Source organism: Salvelinus alpinus, chromosome 25, assembly GCF_045679555.1.
Source record: "Salvelinus alpinus chromosome 25, SLU_Salpinus.1, whole genome shotgun sequence".
Classification (NCBI taxonomy): domain Eukaryota; kingdom Metazoa; phylum Chordata; class Actinopteri; order Salmoniformes; family Salmonidae; genus Salvelinus; species Salvelinus alpinus.
Window position 1 is genome coordinate 40676927 of NC_092110.1, and position 19246 is coordinate 40696172.

Genomic DNA, 19246 nt, shown 5'->3' on the forward strand with positions numbered 1-19246 from the left:
ACAGAGCTAAAATGACGTTTCCATAACTAATGCTCATTTCGTGATAAAAGCACCAAATTTGTCAGAGAGGTAGATTAATGTACTGAACAGTTTTAAATATCGGTCCATCACAGTTGTGGCCCCTGGGGGGACGTATCACCCGTATTATAAAGTAAAGGTTGAATAATAATTGTATAGATTTATTTTCCTAATAATAATGTAAAATTAACATCTGTACAGAAAGACTTATGTGAAGGCCAAATTACAGAGGAGGAACTTCTTGATGCAATTGGGGCCTTTAAGGCTGGGAAAACTTCAGGGCTGGATGGCATACCAGTGGAAGTATACAAAACTTTTTTTGTTTACTCAGAGGACCATTATTAGCTTGTTTTAACCCCTCCTATATAAATGGTAGATTATCAGACACGCAACAAGAAGGTCTGATATAATTACTGAAACAGGACCGAAGTGGTATATATAAAGATCCAGTCTATTAAAAAAATTGGAGACCTCTTACACTTCATTGTTGTGATAAAAATCCTAGCAAAATGATTGGCGCATAGAATTTAAAAAAGTATAGTCAGATATTATTCATCCTAATCAGACTTCTTTTTTACATGGACGATACATTGGAGATAATATAAGAAAAGTCCTGGAAACAATAGAATACTATGACATTTCGGGGACACCAGGCCTGGTTTTCATAGCTGATTTTGAAAAGGCTTTTGATAAAGTACGACTGGAGTTTATATATAAATGCCTAGAATATTTCAATTTTGGGGAATCTCTTATAAAATGGGTTAAGATTATGTATAGTAACCCTAGGTGTAAAATAGTAAATAATGGCTACTTCTCAGAAAGTTTAAAACTATCTAGAGGAGTAAAACAAGGTTGTGACTATCGGCATATCTATTTATTATTGCCATCGAAATGTTAGCTGTTAAGATTAGATCAAACAATAATATTAAGGGATTAGAAATCCGTGGCTTAAAAACTAAGGTGTCATTGTACGCTGATGATTCATGTTTTCTTTTAAAACCACAATTAGAATCTCTCCACGGCCTCATAGAGGATCTAGATACTTTTGCTATTCTCTCTGGATTAAAAACAAATTCTAATGATATTACGTATTGGATCACTAAAAAATGCTAATTTTACATTACCATGTAGTTTACCAATTAAATGGTCTGACGGAGATGTGGACATACTCGGTATACAAATTCCAAAAGAAAGAAAAGATCTCACTCCAATAAATTTTTATAGAAAGTTAGCAAAAATAGATTAGATCTTGCTAGCATGGAAAGGAAAATACCTGTCTATTTGTGGAAAAATCACCCTGATTAACTCTTTAGTCATATCACAGTTGACCTATTTGCCTATGGTTTTGCCTACACCTAGTGATCTGCTTTTTAAATTATATGAACAAAAAAGATTCTATTTTATTTGGAACGGCAAGCCAGACAAAATTAAAAGGGCCTATTTGTATAACGAATATGAATTTGAAGGGCAGAAATGATTAAATATTAAACATTAGACCTTTCACTAAAGGCATCAGTGATACAAAAGTTATACTTAAATCCAAACTGGTTCTCTAATAAATTGGTAAGAATGTCTCATCCTATGTGTAAGAAGGGCCTTTTTCCCTTTATTCAGAATCATCTCCAAAATATCATTAGGTTTTAACCAAGCCTTAGAAAGTTGGTTGCAATTTCAGTTTAATCCACCTGAAAAGACAGAACAAATATTGTGGTTAAACTCAAGTATACTAATTGAAAAAAATAATGTATTTTTCAACAAATTTTTTTTTTTAAAGGTATAATTTTTGTGAATGATATCATAAATAGGACTGGTGGAGTTATGTCACACATACAGCTAACACAGACATATGGAAATGTCTGCTCTACCCAAAATTACAACTAATTAATTGCAGCATTACCACACAGGAAGAGGCTGTAACGATCTTCTTCATCTGATGAACAGGAAAGATCGGACCAAAACGCAGCGTGGTAAGTGTCCATGTTAATTTATTATAACTGAACACGAAAATACAAAATAACAAAGTGAATGAAAGAAACTAAAATCGAAACAGTCCTGAAAGGTGACACAACACAAAACAGGAAACAACTACCCACCAACCACAGGTGGGAACAGGCTACCTAAATATGGTTCTCAATCAGAGACAACGATAGACAGCTGCCTCTGATTGAGAACCACACCCGGCCAAACACATAGAAACAGAAAACATAGAACAAAAACATAGAATGCCCACCCCAACTCACGCCCTGACCAAACCAAAATAGAGACATAAAAAAGGAACTAAGGTCAGAACGTGACAGAGGCAAGTAGAAAGGGAAAAAAGTAAGGAACTTGTATGTCGGCCCTGTATTAAAGAACATAAATGGTTAAAGAAACGTGTGATAAATAAAAACATATACCAATTTAATTTAAGGACCAAAAAACTGACAGCTGTGCCATATAGATTGCAAAATAGTTGGGAAGAGATTTTCAATGTACTCATTCCACGGCACATGGTTTATGAATTGATACGCAAAACAACGCCGGATTCAAAACTTCAATGTTTTCAATTTAAATTACGATACAAAATTCTTGCAACTAATAGAATGTTATATATATGGGGGATACAATCTTCCCAGCTCTGCAGATTTTGCTGTGAGGAGGCAGAGTCATTTGATCATTTATTTTGGTATTGTTCATATGTAGCTCGTTTTTGGTCACAGGTTCAGGAATGGCTGAAGAATTGCAACATTTGCCTAGAACTAACACTGCAGATAGCAATACTGGGTGATTTGAAAAGTCATAGTCAATCAATCAATAATATAATAATTATTTTAGCAAAAATGTTTATTTTTAATTTACAATCTGTAGAAGCTATGAGAATAGAAAGGTTCAATTATTTTGTGAAGCATCACAGCACAGTTGAAAAATATATGTCAAATAGAAATCCAAAATGGATGATGTTGAGAGATAGATGGGAGGGGTTGAATGGAGCTGAAGGGTGGGACCAATAACAAGATAACCAATGTAAAACATACGGGGTCTGTAAAATGTATATAGGTTCAGAAATGTTGCGAAATAGCAGAGTTGCAAATATAAATCAAACTGGATGGACATCAGAAATAGATTAAAGGACTAAAAACAAACAAAATATAACTATTGTAAAATAGATTGTGTCTGTAAAATGTGTATAAGATATATAAACTGAAGGTAGAAGCCTAAGTAATTATTGGTTTACTCCAATTGGGGGAAGGGTGGTAGGGTTTGTGGGGAATAATAAAGGTAAAAAAGTATGTACATCTATATAGGTATGTGTATGTATATATGTGTATATGTACATCTATATAGGTAAGTGTATGTATATATGTGTATATGTACATCTATATAGGTAAGTGTATGTATATATGTGTATATGTACATCTATATAGGTAAGTGTATGTATATATGTGTATATATACATCTATATAGGTATGTGTATGTATATATGTGTATATGTACATCTATATAGGTAAGTGTATGTATGTATGTGTATATATATAGGTACGTGTATGTATATATGTGTATATGTACATCTATATAGGTATGTGTATGTATATATGTGTATATGTACATCTATATAGGTATGTGTATGTATATATGTGTATATGTATGCATGCGTGTATGTATATTAATATATATATTTACCCAAAACATATATAATGGGGGATTGGAAATGATGCAGACAATTACATTGATGGAAGCAACATTCTTTCCGCAATAATAAGCTGATCCACCCCCCCCCTCCCAATTTGTTTTATTTTAAATTGAATAATATAATTAAATAAATAAACACATCCAGGAAAGAGCAGCTTGGCTGATGCAGGAGTAATCAACACACAACTGACAGGAACAACTCCTGGGTCGAGTAAAAGCTTCCAGTCCAACTCCTGGGTCGAGTCATTGCTTCCTGCATAACTCCTGGGTCGAGTCATTGCTTCCTGTACAACTCCTGGGTCAAGTCATTGCTTCCTGTACAACTCCTGGGTCAAGTCATTGCTTCCTGTACAACTCCTGGGTCAAGTCATTGCTTCCTGTACAACTCCTGGGTCAAGTCATTGCTTCCTGTACAACTCCTGGGTCAAGTCATTCTTTCCAGTACAACTCCTGGGTCGAGTTATTGTTTCCAGTACAACTCCTGGGTCAAGTCAGTGTACATTGTACATTTAGACATTTCGACCCATTTGAAACACATACCAATGACAGGTTTGAGCCTGTGTCGCTGTACTGGTTACAGACATTTACATTTACATTTAAGTCATTTAGCAGACGCTCTTATCCAGAGCGACTTACAAATTGGTGCATTCACCTTATGACATCCAGTGGAACAACCACTTTACAATAGTGCATCTAAATCTTTTAAGGGGGGGGGGGGGGGTCAGAAGGATTACTTTATCCTATCCTAGGTATTCCTTGAAGAGGTGGGGTTTCAGGTGTCTCCGGAAGGTGGTGATTGACTCCGCTGTCCTGGCGTCGTGAGGGAGTTTGTTCCACCATTGGGGTGCCAGAGCAGCGAACAGTTTTGACTGGGCTGAGCGGGAACTGTACTTCCTCAGTGGTAGGGAGGCGAGCAGGCCAGAGGTGGATGAACGCAGTGCCCTTGTTTGGGTGTAGGGCCTGATCAGAGCCTGAAGGTACTGAGGTGCCGTTCCCCTCACAGCTCCGTAGGCAAGCACCATGGTCTTGTAGCGGATGCGAGCTTCAACTGGAAGCCAGTGGAGAGAGCGGAGGAGCGGGGTGACGTGAGAGAACTTGGGAAGGTTGAACACCAGACGGGCTGCGGCGTTCTGGATGAGTTGTAGGGGTTTAATGGCACAGGCAGGGAGCCCAGCCAACAGCGAGTTGCAGTAATCCAGACGGGAGATGACAAGTGCCTGGATTAGGACCTGCGCCGCTTCCTGTGTGAGGCAGGGTCGTACTCTGCGGATGTTGTAGAGCATGAACCTACAGGAACGGGCCACCGCCTTGATGTTAGTTGAGAACGACAGGGTGTTGTCCAGGATCACGCCAAGGTTCTTAGCGCTCTGGGAGGAGGACACAATGGAGTTGTCAACCGTGATGGCGAGATCATGGAACGGGCAGTCCTTCCCCGGGAGGAAGAGCAGCTCCGTCTTGCCGAGGTTCAGCTTGAGGTGGTGGTCCGTCATCCACACTGATATGTCTGCCAGACATGCAGAGATGCGATTCGCCACCTGGTCATCAGAAGGGGGAAAGGAGAAGATTAATTGTGTGTCGTCTGCATAGCAATGATAGGAGAGACCATGTGAGGTTATGACAGAGCCAAGTGACTTGGTGTATAGCGAGAATAGGAGAGGGCCTAGAACAGAGCCCTGGGGGACACCAGTGGTGAGAGCACGTGGTGAGGAGACAGATTCTCGCCACGCCACCTGGTAGGAGCGACCTGTCAGGTAGGACGCAATCCAAGCGTGGGCCGCGCCGGAGATGCCCAACTCGGAGAGGGTGGAGAGGAGGATCTGATGGTTCACAGTATCGAAGGCAGCCGATAGGTCTAGGAGGATGAGAGCAGAGGAGAGAGAGTTAGCTTTAGCAGTGCGGAGCGCCTCCGTGATACAGAGAAGAGCAGTCTCAGTTGAATGACTAGTCTTGAAACCTGACTGATTTGGATCAAGAAGGTCATTCTGAGAGAGATAGCGGGAGAGCTGGCCAAGGACGGCACGTTCGAGAGTTTTGGAGAGAAAAGAAAGAAGGGATACTGGTCTGTAGTTGTTGACATCGGAGGGATCGAGTGTAGGTTTTTTCAGCAGGGGTGCAACTCTCGCTCTCTTGAAGACGGAAGGGACGTAGCCAGCGGTCAAGGATGAGTTGATGAGCGAGGTGAGGTAAGGGAGAAGGTCTCCGGAAATGGTCTGGAGAAGAGAGGAGGGGATAGGGTCAAGCGGGCAGGTTGTTGGGCGGCCGGCCGTCACAAGACGCGAGATTTCATCTGGAGAGAGAGGGGAGAAAGAGGTCAGAGCACAGGGTAGGGCAGTGTGAGCAGAACCAGCGGTGTCGTTTGACTTAGCAAACGAGGATCGGATGTCGTCGACCTTCTTTTCAAAATGGTTGACGAAGTCATCTGCAGAGAGGGAGGAGGGGGGAGGAGGGGGAGGAGGATTCAGGAGGGAGGAGAAGGTGGCAAAGAGCTTCCTAGGGTTAGAGGCAGATGCTTGGAATTTAGAGTGGTAGAAAGTGGCTTTAGCAGCAGAGACAGAAGAGGAAAATGTAGAGAGGAGGGAGTGAAAGGATGCCAGGTCCGCAGGGAGGCGAGTTTTCCTCCATTTCCGCTCGGCTGCCCGGAGCCCTGTTCTGTGAGCTCGCAATGAGTCGTCGAGCCACGGAGCAGGAGGGGAGGACCGAGCCGGCCTGGAGGATAGGGGACATAGAGAGTCAAAGGATGCAGAAAGGGAGGAGAGGAGGGTTGAGGAGGCAGAATCAGGAGATAGGTTGGAGAAGGTTTGAGCAGAGGGAAGAGATGATAGGATGGAAGAGGAGAGAGTAGCGGGGGAGAGAGAGCGAAGGTTGGGACGGCGCGATACCATCCGAGTAGGGGCAGTGTGGGAAGTGATGGATGAGAGCGAGAGGGAAAAGGATACAAGGTAGTGGTCGGAGACTTGGAGGGGAGTTGCAATGAGGTTAGTGGAAGAACAGCATCTAGTAAAGATGAGGTCAAGCGTATTGCCTGCCTTGTGAGTAGGGGGGGAAGGTGAGAGGGTGAGGTCAAAAGAGGAGAGGAGTGGAAAGAAGGAGGCAGAGAGGAATGAGTCAAAGGTAGACGTGGGGAGGTTAAAGTCACCCAGAACTGTGAGAGGTGAGCCGTCCTCAGGAAAGGAGCTTATCAGGGCATCAAGCTCATTGATGAACTCTCCAAGGGAACCTGGAGGGCGATAAATGATAAGGATGTTAAGCTTGAAAGGGCTGGTAACTGTGACAGCATGGAATTCAAAGGAGGCGATAGACAGATGGGTAAGGGGAGAAAGGGAGAAAGACCACTTGGGAGAGATGAGGATCCCGGTGCCGCCACCCCGCTGACCAGAAGCTCTCGGGGTGTGCGAGAACACGTGGGCAGACGAGGAGAGAGCAGTAGGAGTAGCAGTGTTATCTGTGGTGATCCATGTTTCCGTCAGTGCCAAGAAGTCGAGGGACTGGAGGGAAGCATAGGCTGAGATGAACTCTGCCTTGTTGGCCGCAGATCGGCAGTTCCAGAGGCTGCCGGAGACCTGGGACTCCACGTGGGTGGTGCGCGCTGGGACCACCAGGTTAGGGTGGCCGCGGCCACGCGGTGTGAAGCGTTTGTATGGTCTGTGCAGAGAGGAGAGAACAGGGATAGACAGACACATAGTTGACAGGCTACAGAAGAGGCTACGCTAATGCAAAGGAGATTGGAATGACAAGTGAACTACACGTTTCGAATGTTCAGAAAGTTAAGCTTGCGTTGCAGAAATCTTATTGACCAAAATTATTAAAATGATACAGTACTGCGGAAGTGGGCTAGCTAGCAGTGGCTGCGTTGTTGACTTTGTTTGAGAGTGTCGCTGGCTAGGTAACCTCGGTAGCTAGCTATGTAACCTCGGTAACTGGCTCGTTAATTAGTATAAACTACACAATTGTCTTAGATACAAGGACAGCAAAGACAACTATGTAGCTAGCTAACACTACACTAATCAATCGTTCCGTTGATCCGTTGAATGTAATAGTTTCTACAGTGTTGCTATTCGGTGGCTAGCTGGCTAGCGAGCAGTGTTGACTACGTTACGTTACGTTAAAAGGACGAAAAATAGCTGGCTAGCTAACCGAATTAGTCTAAACTATGCAGTTATCTTAGAAACAAAGACAGCAAAGACAACTATGTAGCTAGCTAACACTACACTAATCGAGTCGTTCCGTTGAATGTAATAGTTACTACAGTGTTGCTGTTCGGTGGCTAGCTGGCTAGGTAGCAGTGTTGACTACGTTACGTTAAAAGTTACGTTAAAAGAACGAAGAATAGCTGGCTAGCTACGCAATTATCTTTGATACAAAGACGGCTAAGTAGCTAGCTAAGATTAAACAAATCAAACCGTTGTACTGTAATGAAATGAAATGAGAATGTGAAAATGTGATACTACCTGAGGAGCGAAGCGGAATGCGACCGGTTTCCACTCTAGCTTCCGGAATTCTGGAGGGGTACAAGACGTTCACCAAAGTAAGACCACACAAACACACCCTGAGTGTCATGCAGCATCCTGAGGATGAGTATGGATCATCGTCTTCCTCTTTCTTCTGCTTTCACTTCCATAATTTCTTCTCCAATCTGTGATGTGTGCGTGTGCGTGTGCGTGTGTGTGTGTGTGTGTGCGTGCGTGTGTGTGTGTGTGTCCACCACCGGGGGGTATTGTGGTGGCAAAGGGTAGAAAAACGGCTGCTGAATGACCAACGGAGTAAAGACCAAAGGGTACACTGACGAGAATGTCAACGTAAGTTTACTCCTTCAATAGACAGTGTGCAGAGCCATGGTTGACTGGGAACATTTCTGGCACAAATCATATGTGCAATTCTACAGCTACACGATTAAGAGCATCTTGTCTGGCTGTATCACCACTTGTTATGGCTACCGCTTGGCATTTCACCACATGGCGCTACAAAAGGTAGTGTGTAGGCGCAGTACATCACTGGGGCTAAGCTTCCTGCCATCCAGGACCTCTATACCAGGCGGTTTTAGAGGAAAGCTCTAAAAAAAATTTAAAGACTCCAGCTACCAAAGTCATTGACTGTTCTCTCTGATGTCATTGACTGTTCTCTCTCACCGATGCACCAAGTCTGGAACCAACAGTACCCTGAACAGCTTCTACCCCCAAGATTTCTAAATAGTTAACCAAATACAGTACATTCAGAAAGTATAGAGTCCCCTTCACTTTTTCCACATTTTGTTACAGCCTTATTCTTGTAACGCTGGGAGTCAGGACGCAAGTTGTATTATTGACTGTATGTTTGTTTTACTCCATGTGTAACTATGTGTTGTTGTATGTGTCGAACTGCTTTGCTTTATCTTGGCCAGGGCGCATAAACTTGCCTACCTGGTTAAATAAAGGTGAAATAAATAAAATAAAATAAAAAGGACGCAAGTTCAGAGTGAATCATTCAATAAATGAACGAAACATAATTCAAAACAATAAACACACAGCACACAGACATGAAACTGAAACCGAAACAATAGCGCCTGGGGAAGGAACCAAAGGGAGTGACATACAGTGGGGAGAACAAGTATTTGACACACTGCCGATTTTGCAAGTTTTCCTACTTACAAAGCATGTAGAGGTCTGTAATTTTTATCATAGGTACACTTCAACTGTGAGAGACAAAAATCCAGAAAATCACATTGTATGATTTTTAAGTAATTCATTTGCATTTTATTGCATGACATACTAAGTATTTGATCACCTACCAACTGTAACAGGGTTGGTTATGTTTCCACTTGCCTCTAAAGAAATGTGTATTTAATGTTCAAGCATTCTTATTGGTTAGTTCAACTCTGATGACAATAAGGTGTGTTGTGATTGGCCCCGCTTGCAGATAGGGGGAGATCGCGAACGTCAGGTCTTCCCAGTAGGAAAATGTGATGCAAGGGTTAGGTCAGGTTCTGAATACTGTTTTCTATTTTCTATTTTACAATGTGTACAAGTTTGCTGTACGTTACTGATTTATACATGTGTGGGTATATGGTACCTGTTAGGGATTGAGGGGCTTTCTGGGATGTGCTTTGGCATATGATTGCTGTAAATAAGTGTGTTAGCTAGCATACACCAATGTCATTGTCACATAAGCCACTGCTAACACAGTTGTCTTCATGCTACAGATTTTGCCATCGACAGCCATCAATACTGTTAAGCACAACAAACGTGCTGTTTCCCATTTAACAACAGAAATAAATGATGCTCAACTGGGACCACTGGCCGAAGTGATTTATTTTGAGAAAACAACGCATGGAGAGTACATTATACATGTTACAAAACCAGTAAGAATTCCAGCTCTCACAGACCTGTTAGTTTTTCTTTAAGAAGCCCTCCTGTTCTCCACTCATTACCTGTATATAGGTTTTCATCAAGGATCTTTCTCTACTTTGATCCGTTCATCTTTCCCTCGATCCTGACTAGTCTCCCTTCCGCTGAAAAACATCCCCACAGCATGATGCTGCCACCTCCATTCTTCACCATAGGGATTTAAGAATGATGAAGCCCACTGTGTTCTTGGGGACCTTCAATGCTGCAGCCATTTTTTTTAGTACCCTTCCCCAGATCTGTGCCTCGACACAATCCTGTCTCGGAGCTCTACGGACAATTCTTTCAACGTCATGGCTTGGTTTTTACTCTGACATGTACTGTCAACTGTGGGACCGTATATACAGGTGTGTGCCTTTCCAAATCATGTTCCAATCAGTTGAATTGACCACAGGTGGACTCCAATCAAGTTGTAGAAACATCTCAAGTATGATCAATGTAAACAGGATGCACCTGAGCTCAGTTTAGAGTCTCATAGCAAAGGGTCTGAATATTTATCTAAATAAGGTATTTCAGTTTTTACTTTTAATACATTTGCAAAACGTTCTAAAAAACCTGTTTTACCCTTTTTCATTGTGGGGTATTATGTGTTGATTGATGAGGAAAATGTTTTATTTAATTAATTTTACAATAAGGCTGTTACGTAACAAAATGTGTAAACAGTAAACGGGTCTGAAAACTTTCTGAATGCACTGTAGCTACCTGGACACTCTGTATTGACACGTTTAGCACTAACTTTAATGATTCATCACATACGCTGCTGCTACTGTCTATCCTGTTGCCTAGTCACTTTACCCCCTACCTAAATGTAGATATACCTCAATTACCTCGGACCCCTGCACATCGACTCGGTACTGGCACCCAGTGTATATAGTTAAGTTATCATTAATCAATGTTTTTTTATTATCTTCCTAATATTGTTCTATTTTTCTCTCTGCTTTGTTGGTAAGGCTCTGTCAGTAAGCATTTCATTGTTAGTCTACACCTGATGTTTATGAAGCATATGAGAAATCCAATTTGATATGATACAGGAAGACTTGGACAACAGCGTAGAGCTGACGACTCTCCAGTTCACCAAACCCAATTAATTCGATTATATACTGCTGTTTGCAACCAACGGCAATACAGTTTAAATGGAACTGACTTTAATCGACCACAACAGTCATAAACTAACATTTACTGTACGCACTTTAATATCTCGGAAGGCTGGCGAGACATTCTAAAGCTTTTTTGCTTTCGGTTTGTTGCTTCATCTCCTCTAATGGTAACAGTCAGAGCTATACTCTATATGGCTATTAAAGGATTTGAGGAATGTAAAATGAGCCTATATCCACAAAGCATCTCAGAGTATAAGTGCTGATCTAGGATCTGTCCATATAGTCTCATTCATTTAAGATTTAAATGGCAAACCTGATCCTAGATCTGCACTCCTACTCTGAGATGCTTTGTGGATATGGGCCCTGATCCTAGATCCACACTTCGAGATGCTTTGTGGATATGGGCCCTGATCCTAGATCCGCACTCCTACTCCGAGATGCTTTGTGGATATGGGCCCTGATCCTAGATCTGTGTCTTGGAATAAATTAGGATTTGTGGAAGTTAAAGCTGATCCTAGAGCTCTGTCTATGAGTAACATGTGAATTTGCATTGCATGAGAAGGAAGTAAATTAAATCTTATTTTGATTACGCTGTTGTTGCAGGAAATGCAAACTTGCAGTTTATTCAAGGTTTAAAAAGATTAAGTTGGTAATTTGTTTTAATTTCCCCTAACTAAAAATATACCAACCTCTATCAAAATATCCATTAATTATAAGCCGCACAATAAATCTGATTTCCTGTTGCTGCAGGATTATCTGTTTAAATACATGTTTTGTATTCAAGACACATAACTCTTTATACAAATCTATTCAATAAAACTATAAAACAATCACACTGTCTGTAATGACAAATTGAATTGTCATCTCTGACTCTCACTCTCTTTTGGCATATGATTCATTCATTTATTCAAATCAAATTTGTATAGTCCTTCTTACATTAGCTGATATCTCAAAGTTCTGTACAGAAACCCAACCTAAAACAGCAAGCAATGCAGGTGTAGAAGCACGGTGGCTAGGAAAAACTCCCTAGAAAGGCCAAAACCTAGGAAGAAACCTAGAGAGGAACCAGGCTATGGGGGGTGGCCAGTCCTCTTCTGGCTGTGCCGGGTGGAGATTATAACAGAACATGGCCAAGATGTTCAAATGTTCATAAATGACCAGCATGGTCAAATAATAATCACAGTGGTTGTCGAGGGTGCAACAGGTCAGCACCTCAGGAGTAAATTTCAGTTGGCTTTTCATAGCCGATCATTGAGAGTATCTCTACTCTGTCTCTAGAGAGTTGAAAACAGCAGGTCTGGGACAGGTAGCACGTCCGGTGAACAGGTCAGGGTTCCATAGCCGCAGGCAGAACAGCTGAAACTGGAGCAGCAGCACGGCCAGGTGGACTGGGGACAGCAAGGAGTCATCATGCCAGGTAGTCCTGAGGCATGGTCCTAGGGCTCAGGTCCTCCGAGAGAGAGAGAGAAAGAAAGAGAGAAAGAATTAGAGAGAGCATACTTAAATTCACACAGGAGACCGGATAAGACAGGAGAAATACTCCAGATATAACAGACTGACCCTAGCCCCCGACACATAAACTACTGCAGCATAAATACTGGAGGCTGAGACAGGAGGGGTCAGGAGACACTGTGGCCCCATCCGATGATACCCCCGGACAGGGCCAAACAGGCAGGATATAACCCCACCCACTTTGCCAAAGCACAGCCCCCACACCACTAGAGGGATATCTTCAACCACCAACTTACCATCCTGAGACAAGGCCTTGTATAGCCCACAAAGATCTCCGCCACGGCACAACCCAAGGGGGGGGCGCCAACCCAGACAGGAAGACCACGTCAGTGACTCAACCCACTCAAGTGATGCACCCCTCCTAGGGATGGCATGAAAGAGCACCAGTAAGCCAGTGACTCAGCACCTGTAATAGGGTTAGAGGCAGAGAATCCCAGTGGAGATAGGGGAACCGGCCAGGCAGAGACAGCAAGGGCGGTTCGTTGCTTCAGTGCCTTTCCGTTCACCTTCACACTCCTGGGCCAGACTACACTCAAGCATAGGACCTACTGAAGAGATGAGTCTTCAATAAAGACTTAAAGGTTGAGACCGAGTCTGCGTCTCTCACATGGATAGGCAGACCATTCCATAAAAATGGAGCTCTATAGCAGAAAGCCCTGCCTCCAGCTGTTTGCTTAGAAATTCTAGGGACAATTAGGAGGCCTGCATCTTGTAACCGTAGTGTACGTGTAGGTATGTACGGCAGGACCAAATCGGAAAGATAGGTAGGAGCAAGCCCATGTAATGCTTTGTAGGTTAGCAGTAAAACCTTGAAATTAGCCCTAGCCTTAACAGGAAGCCAGTGTAGGGAGGCTAGCACTGGAGTAATGTGATCAAATATTTTGGTTCTAGTCAGGATTCTAGCAGCTGTATTTAGCACCAACTGAAGTTTATTTAGTGCTTTATCCGGGTAGCCGGAAAGTAGAGCATTGCAGTAGTCTAACCTAAGTGACAAAAGCATGGATTAATTTTTCTGCCAAATTTTTGGAGAGAAAGTTCCTGATTTTCACAATTTTACGTAGATGGAAAAAAGCTGTCCTTGAAACAGTCTTAATAGGTTCGTCAAAAGAGAGATCAGGGTCCAGAGTAACGCCGAGGTCCTTCAGTTTTATTTGAGACGACTGTACAACCATCAAGATTGATTGTCAGATTCAACAGAAGATCTCTTTGTTTCTTGGGACCTAGAACTTGGGTATCTCTGTTTTGTCTAAGTTTAAAAGTAGAAAGTTTGCAGCCATCCACTTCCTTATGTCTGAAACACAGGCTTCCAGCGAGGGCAATTTTGGGGCTTCACCATGTTTCATCGAAATGTACAGCTGTGTGTCATCCGCATAGCAGTGAAAGATAACATTTTGTTTTCGAATGACATCCAAGAGGTAAATATATAGTGAAAACAATAGTGGTCCTAAAACGGAACACCGACATTTACAGTTGATTCGTCAGAGGAGAGACCATCCACAGAGACAAACTGATATCTTTCCGACAGATAAGATCTAAACCAGGCCAGAACTTGTCCATGTAGACCAATTTGGGTTTCCAATCTTTCCAAAAGAATGTGGTGATCGATGGTATCAAAAGCAGCACTAAGGTCTAGGAGCACGAGGACAGATGCAGAGCCTCGGTCCTACGCCATTAAAAGGTAATTTACCACCTTCACAAGTGCAGTCTCAGTGCTATGATGGGGTCTAAAACCAGACTGAAGCATTTCGTATACATTGTTTGTCTTCGGGAAGACAGGAAGTTGCTGTGCAACAGCTTTTTAAAAAATGTTTGAGAGGAATGGGAGATTCGATATAGGCCCGATAGTTTTTTATATTTTCTGGGTCAAGGATTGGCTTTTTCAAGAGAGGCTTTATTACTGCCACTTTTAGTGAGTTTGGTACACATCCGGTGGATAGAGAACCGTTTATTATGTTCAACATAGGAGGGCCGAGCACAGGAAGCAGCTCTTTCAGTAGTTTAGTTGGAATAGGGTCCAGTATGCAGCTTGAAGGTTTAGAAGCCATGATTATTTTCATCATTGTGTCAAGAGATAGAGTTGAGTGTCTCTCTTGATCCTAGGTCCTGGCAGAGTTGTGCAGACTCAGGACAACTGAGCTTTGGAGGAATACGCAGATTTAAAGAGGAGTCCGTAATTTGCTTTCTAATGATCATGATCTTTTCCTCAAAGAAGTTCATTAATTTATTACTGCTGAAGTGAAAGCCATCCTCTCTTGGGAATGCTGCTTTTTAGTTAGCTTTGCAACAGTATCAAAAATACATTTTGGATTGTTCTTATTTTCCTCAACTAAGTTTAAAAAAAATAGGATGATCGAGCAGCAGTGAGGGCTCTTTGATACTGCACGGTACCGTCTTTCCAAGCTAGTCGGAAGACTTCCAGTTTGGTGTGGCACCATTTCCGTTCCAGTTTTCTGGAAGCTTGCTTCAGAGCTTGGGTATTTTCTGTATACCAGGGAGCTAGTTTCTTATGACAAATATTTTTAGTTTTTAGGGGTGCGACTGCATCTAGGGTATTGCGCAAGGTTCCTCAGTTAGGTGGTTAACAGATCTTTGTCCTCTGACGTTCTTGGGTAGGCAGAGGGAGTCTGGAAGGGCATCAAGGAATCTTTGGGTTGTCTGAGAATTAATTGCACGACTTTTGATGATCCTTGGTTGGGGTCTGAGCAGATTATTTGTTGTGATTGCAAACGTAATTAAAATGGTGGTCCGATAGTCCAGGATTATGAGGAAAAACATTAACCACAGCATTTATTCCATGGGACAAAACTAGGTCCAGAGTATGACTGTGGCAGTGAGTAGGTCCGGAGACATGTTGGACAAAACCCACTGAGTCGATGATGGCTCCGAAAGCCTTTTGGAGTGGGTCTGTGGACTTTTCCATGTGAATATTAAAGTCACCAAAAAGTAGAATATTATCTGCTATGACTACAAGGTCCGATAGGAATTCAGGGAACTCAGTGAGGAACGCTGTATATGGCCCAGGAGGCCTGTAAACAGTAGCTATAAAAAGTGATTGAGTAGGCTGCATAGATTTCACGACTAGAAGCTCAAAAGACAAAAACATTGTTTTTCTTTGGTAAATTGAAATTTGCTATCGTAAATGTTAGCAACACCTCCGCCTTTGCAGGATGCGCAGGGGATATGGTCACTAGTGTAACCAGGAGGTGGTGCCTCATTTAACACAGTAAATTCATCAGGCTTAAAGCATGTTTCAGTCAGGCCAATCACATCAAGATTATGATCAGTGATTAGTTCATTGACTATAACTGCCTTGGAAGTGAGGGATCTAACATTAAGTAGCCCTATTTTGAGATGTGAGGTATCACAATCTCTTTCAATAATGGCAGGAATGGAGGAGGTCTTTATTCCAGTGAGATTGCTAAGGCGAACACCGCCATGTTTAGTTTTGCCCAACCTAGGTTGAGGCACAGACACGGTCTCAATGGGGATAGCTGAGCTGACTACACTGACTGTGCTAGTGGCAGACTCCACTAAGCTGTCAGGCTGGCTAACAGCCTGCTACCTGGCCTGCACCCTATTTCATTGTGGAGCTAGAGGAATTAGAGCCCTGTCTTTGTTCATAGATAAGATGAGAGCACGCCTTCAGCTAGGATGGAGTCTGTCACTCCTCAACAGGCCAGGCTTGGTCCTGTTTGTGGGTGAGTCCCAGAAAGAGGTTCCAATTATCTACAAATTCTATCTTTTGGGAGGGGCAGAAAACTGTTTTCAACCAGCGATTGGGTTGTGAGACTGCTGTAGAGCTCATCACTCCCCCTAACTTGGAGGGGGCCAGAGACAATTGCTCGATGCCAACACACCTTTCTGAAGCTATGTTGCGCTTGGTGACCTCTGACTGTCTCATCCTAACATCATTGGTGCCGACGTTGATAACAATAACCCTATACTCGCCAGTTTTAGCTTTAGCCAGCACCATCTTCAGATTAGCCTTAACATCGGTAGCCCTGCCCCCTGGTAAACAGTGTATGATCGCTGGATGATTTCTTTTAAACCTAACACGAACCCAAACCGGCTGCGCGCCTGCGCCATCGTGCGCTATCGTGCATACATTTATTTTGCCCCCCCCCACACCAAACGCGATCACGACATGCAGGTTAAAATATCAAAACAAACTCTGAAACAATGACATTAATTTGGGGACAGGTCGAAAAGCATTAAACATGTATGGTAATTTAGCTAGTTAGCTTGCACTTGCTAGTTAATTTGTCGTATTTAACTAGCTTGCTGTTGCTAGCTAATTTGTCCTGGGATATAAACATTGAGGTGTTTACCTGAAATACACAAGGTCCTCTACTCCGACAATTAATCCACACATAAAACGGCCAACCGAATCGTTTCTAGTCATCTCTCCTCCATCCAGGCTTTTTCATCTTTGAATTGATATGGTGATTGGCATCTACACTTTCATAGTATTACCAGATGACCTGCAAAACTGTTGGTCTTTCAATCACCCATGTGGGTATAACCAATGAGGAGACGTGGGTACCTGCTTCTATAAACCAATGAGGAGACGAGGGTACCTGCTTCTATAAACCAATGAGGAGACGGGAGAGGCAGGACTTGCAGCGCGACCTGCGTCAGAAATAGCAGACGCTCGTTGGCACCTGCAATAATTGAATAATGATTTCTACATTTATTTTGCGACGCTCGCGCACGCGACGTGTCCGGTCTGGTCAGACCCGGTAACGGGTGGAGGAGAGACCAGAGTAGGCTTGGCCTCTGACTCGCTGCTTAGTAGGGAGAACCGGTTGAAAGTTTCTGTCGGCTGAATGAGCGACACCGGTTGAGCATTCCTACAGCATTTCCCCCCAGAAGCCATGAGAAAGTTGTCTGGCTGTGGGGACTGTGCGAGGGGATTTATACTAACGTTAATATCTGTACTTACTGGTGGCACAGACGCTGTTTCATCCTTTCCTACACTGAAATTACCCTTGCCTAACGATTGCGTCTGAAGCTGGGCTTGCAGCACAGCTATCCTCGCCGTAAGGCGATCGTTCTCCTGTATATTATGAGTACAGCGACTGCAATTAGAAGGCATCATGTTAATGTTACTACTTAGCTTCGGCTGGTGGAGGTTCTGACGAACCATGTCCAGATAAAGCGTCCGGAGTGAAAAAGTTGAGTGAGGGAAAAACTAAAAATAAACGGTAATTAAAAAGTAAAAACCGTAAAGTTGTCAGGTAGCAAAGTAAGGTTAGTAACAAAACGCACAGCAGCACGTAAACAAGTCTGCAAGTTAATCTATTTTAAAGAATACACCATGTCTTAATCTTAGCATTGGCATCTCTCCTGTGTTTTACATACTTCTAGCTGTCTCACACGGCTCATGCCAAGCCTAGCTCTTTTTTTAGTGTTAGTGAATGTTTATTAAGAAGTGTCTGGTCTGAAACACCAAAAGAAAAACAGGACGGAATGTCAGTGACAGACAGACAGCCACCTCATGAGTACACTACTCACCATGCGTGACCACAAGGCTAATCGAGAATCAATAACATGCTATCATGTGTTTGTCTTATGTCATCTCCCGCCTCACATCCCGTGTGACACATGATTTTACTGTATGGCGTCCTCATATTCAGTCCAAAGTTGGAGACTTTATCCTTTTATGACGCTTATATCTTCATGTCTAAGCACATAAAGACAGAGATATAGAGGGAACAGGGACAGACGGACGTAGGGAGTTCAACTTTAAAAGGGCCAGAGAGAGAGCGAGAGAGAGAGAGAGCGAGAGAGTGATACAGGGTGATACAGGGTGACTGAATGAATATAGTCGTTGTCACACCATAACGTAGCAGTCTTCACTGACAACAGTAGAGCGCGCAAACCACTAGCCTAAACATGTCCGACCTGACCTACGGAGAGCAGACTAACAGGAATAAACTGACGGATCACAACATGAGCGCGGATGAACTTGTTTTCTTTGTCAATGGAAAAAAGGTAAGATTCACTACTTTTCTTTCAAGTCAACTTGATCAATAGTTGGTCAGTAAGCCACTCAAAATGGTAGATGGGCTGGTAGGCTAACACTTTATTGAGACAATGCTTAAAGATCTATACATTTGATAATTGTTGCATTTGAAATGTAATGGCTAAAGATGTATAACACTATGGACTTTTTTTTATTATCATACTTCTTCATTCTCAGTAATTTCACTCTAATTTATCGCCATAAGAACAAATTACCTGATCAGAGTATATGATTATGTGGGGAAATACAGTACCAGTCAACAATTTGGACCTACTCATTCAAGGGTTTTTCTTGATTTCTGCAATTTTCTACATTGTAGAATAATACTGAAGACATCACAACTATGAAATAACACATGGAATCATGTAGTAACCAAAAAAGTGTTAAACAAATCAAAATATATTTTAGATTCTTCAAAATAACCACCCTTTTGCCTTGATGACAGCTTTGCACACTCTTGGCATTCTCTCAACCAGCTTCACCTGGAATGCTTTTCCAACAGTCTTGAAGGAGTTCCTACATGTGCTAAGCACTTGTTGGCTGCTTTA

At 42.6% G+C, this 19246-nt stretch overlaps 1 protein-coding gene and 1 long non-coding RNA gene across 3 annotated transcripts in view; one reads left to right on the forward strand and one right to left on the reverse strand.

Annotated features, from left to right (window-relative positions):
* Window positions 1–9953: 9953 nt before the first annotated feature.
* On the reverse strand, window positions 9954–18403 carry LOC139553967 (uncharacterized). The gene is made up of 2 exons (XR_011670773.1): window positions 12910–18403; window positions 9954–12611 (listed from the first exon to the last, which is right to left on the reverse strand). It is a non-coding gene; the product is annotated as an uncharacterized lncRNA (long non-coding RNA).
* xdh (xanthine dehydrogenase) overlaps window positions 18387–19246 on the forward strand; it is a 68985-nt gene continuing 68125 nt past the window's right edge. The window contains exon 1 of one of the 2 annotated variants that reach the window (XM_071366792.1): window positions 18387–18667. In XM_071366792.1, coding sequence (XP_071222893.1) covers window positions 18569–18667 — 99 coding nt within the window. In that variant the 5' untranslated portion in view covers window positions 18387–18568. The remainder of the gene's footprint in view (window positions 18668–19246) is intronic. The other variant, XM_071366793.1, reaches the window with a different exon arrangement.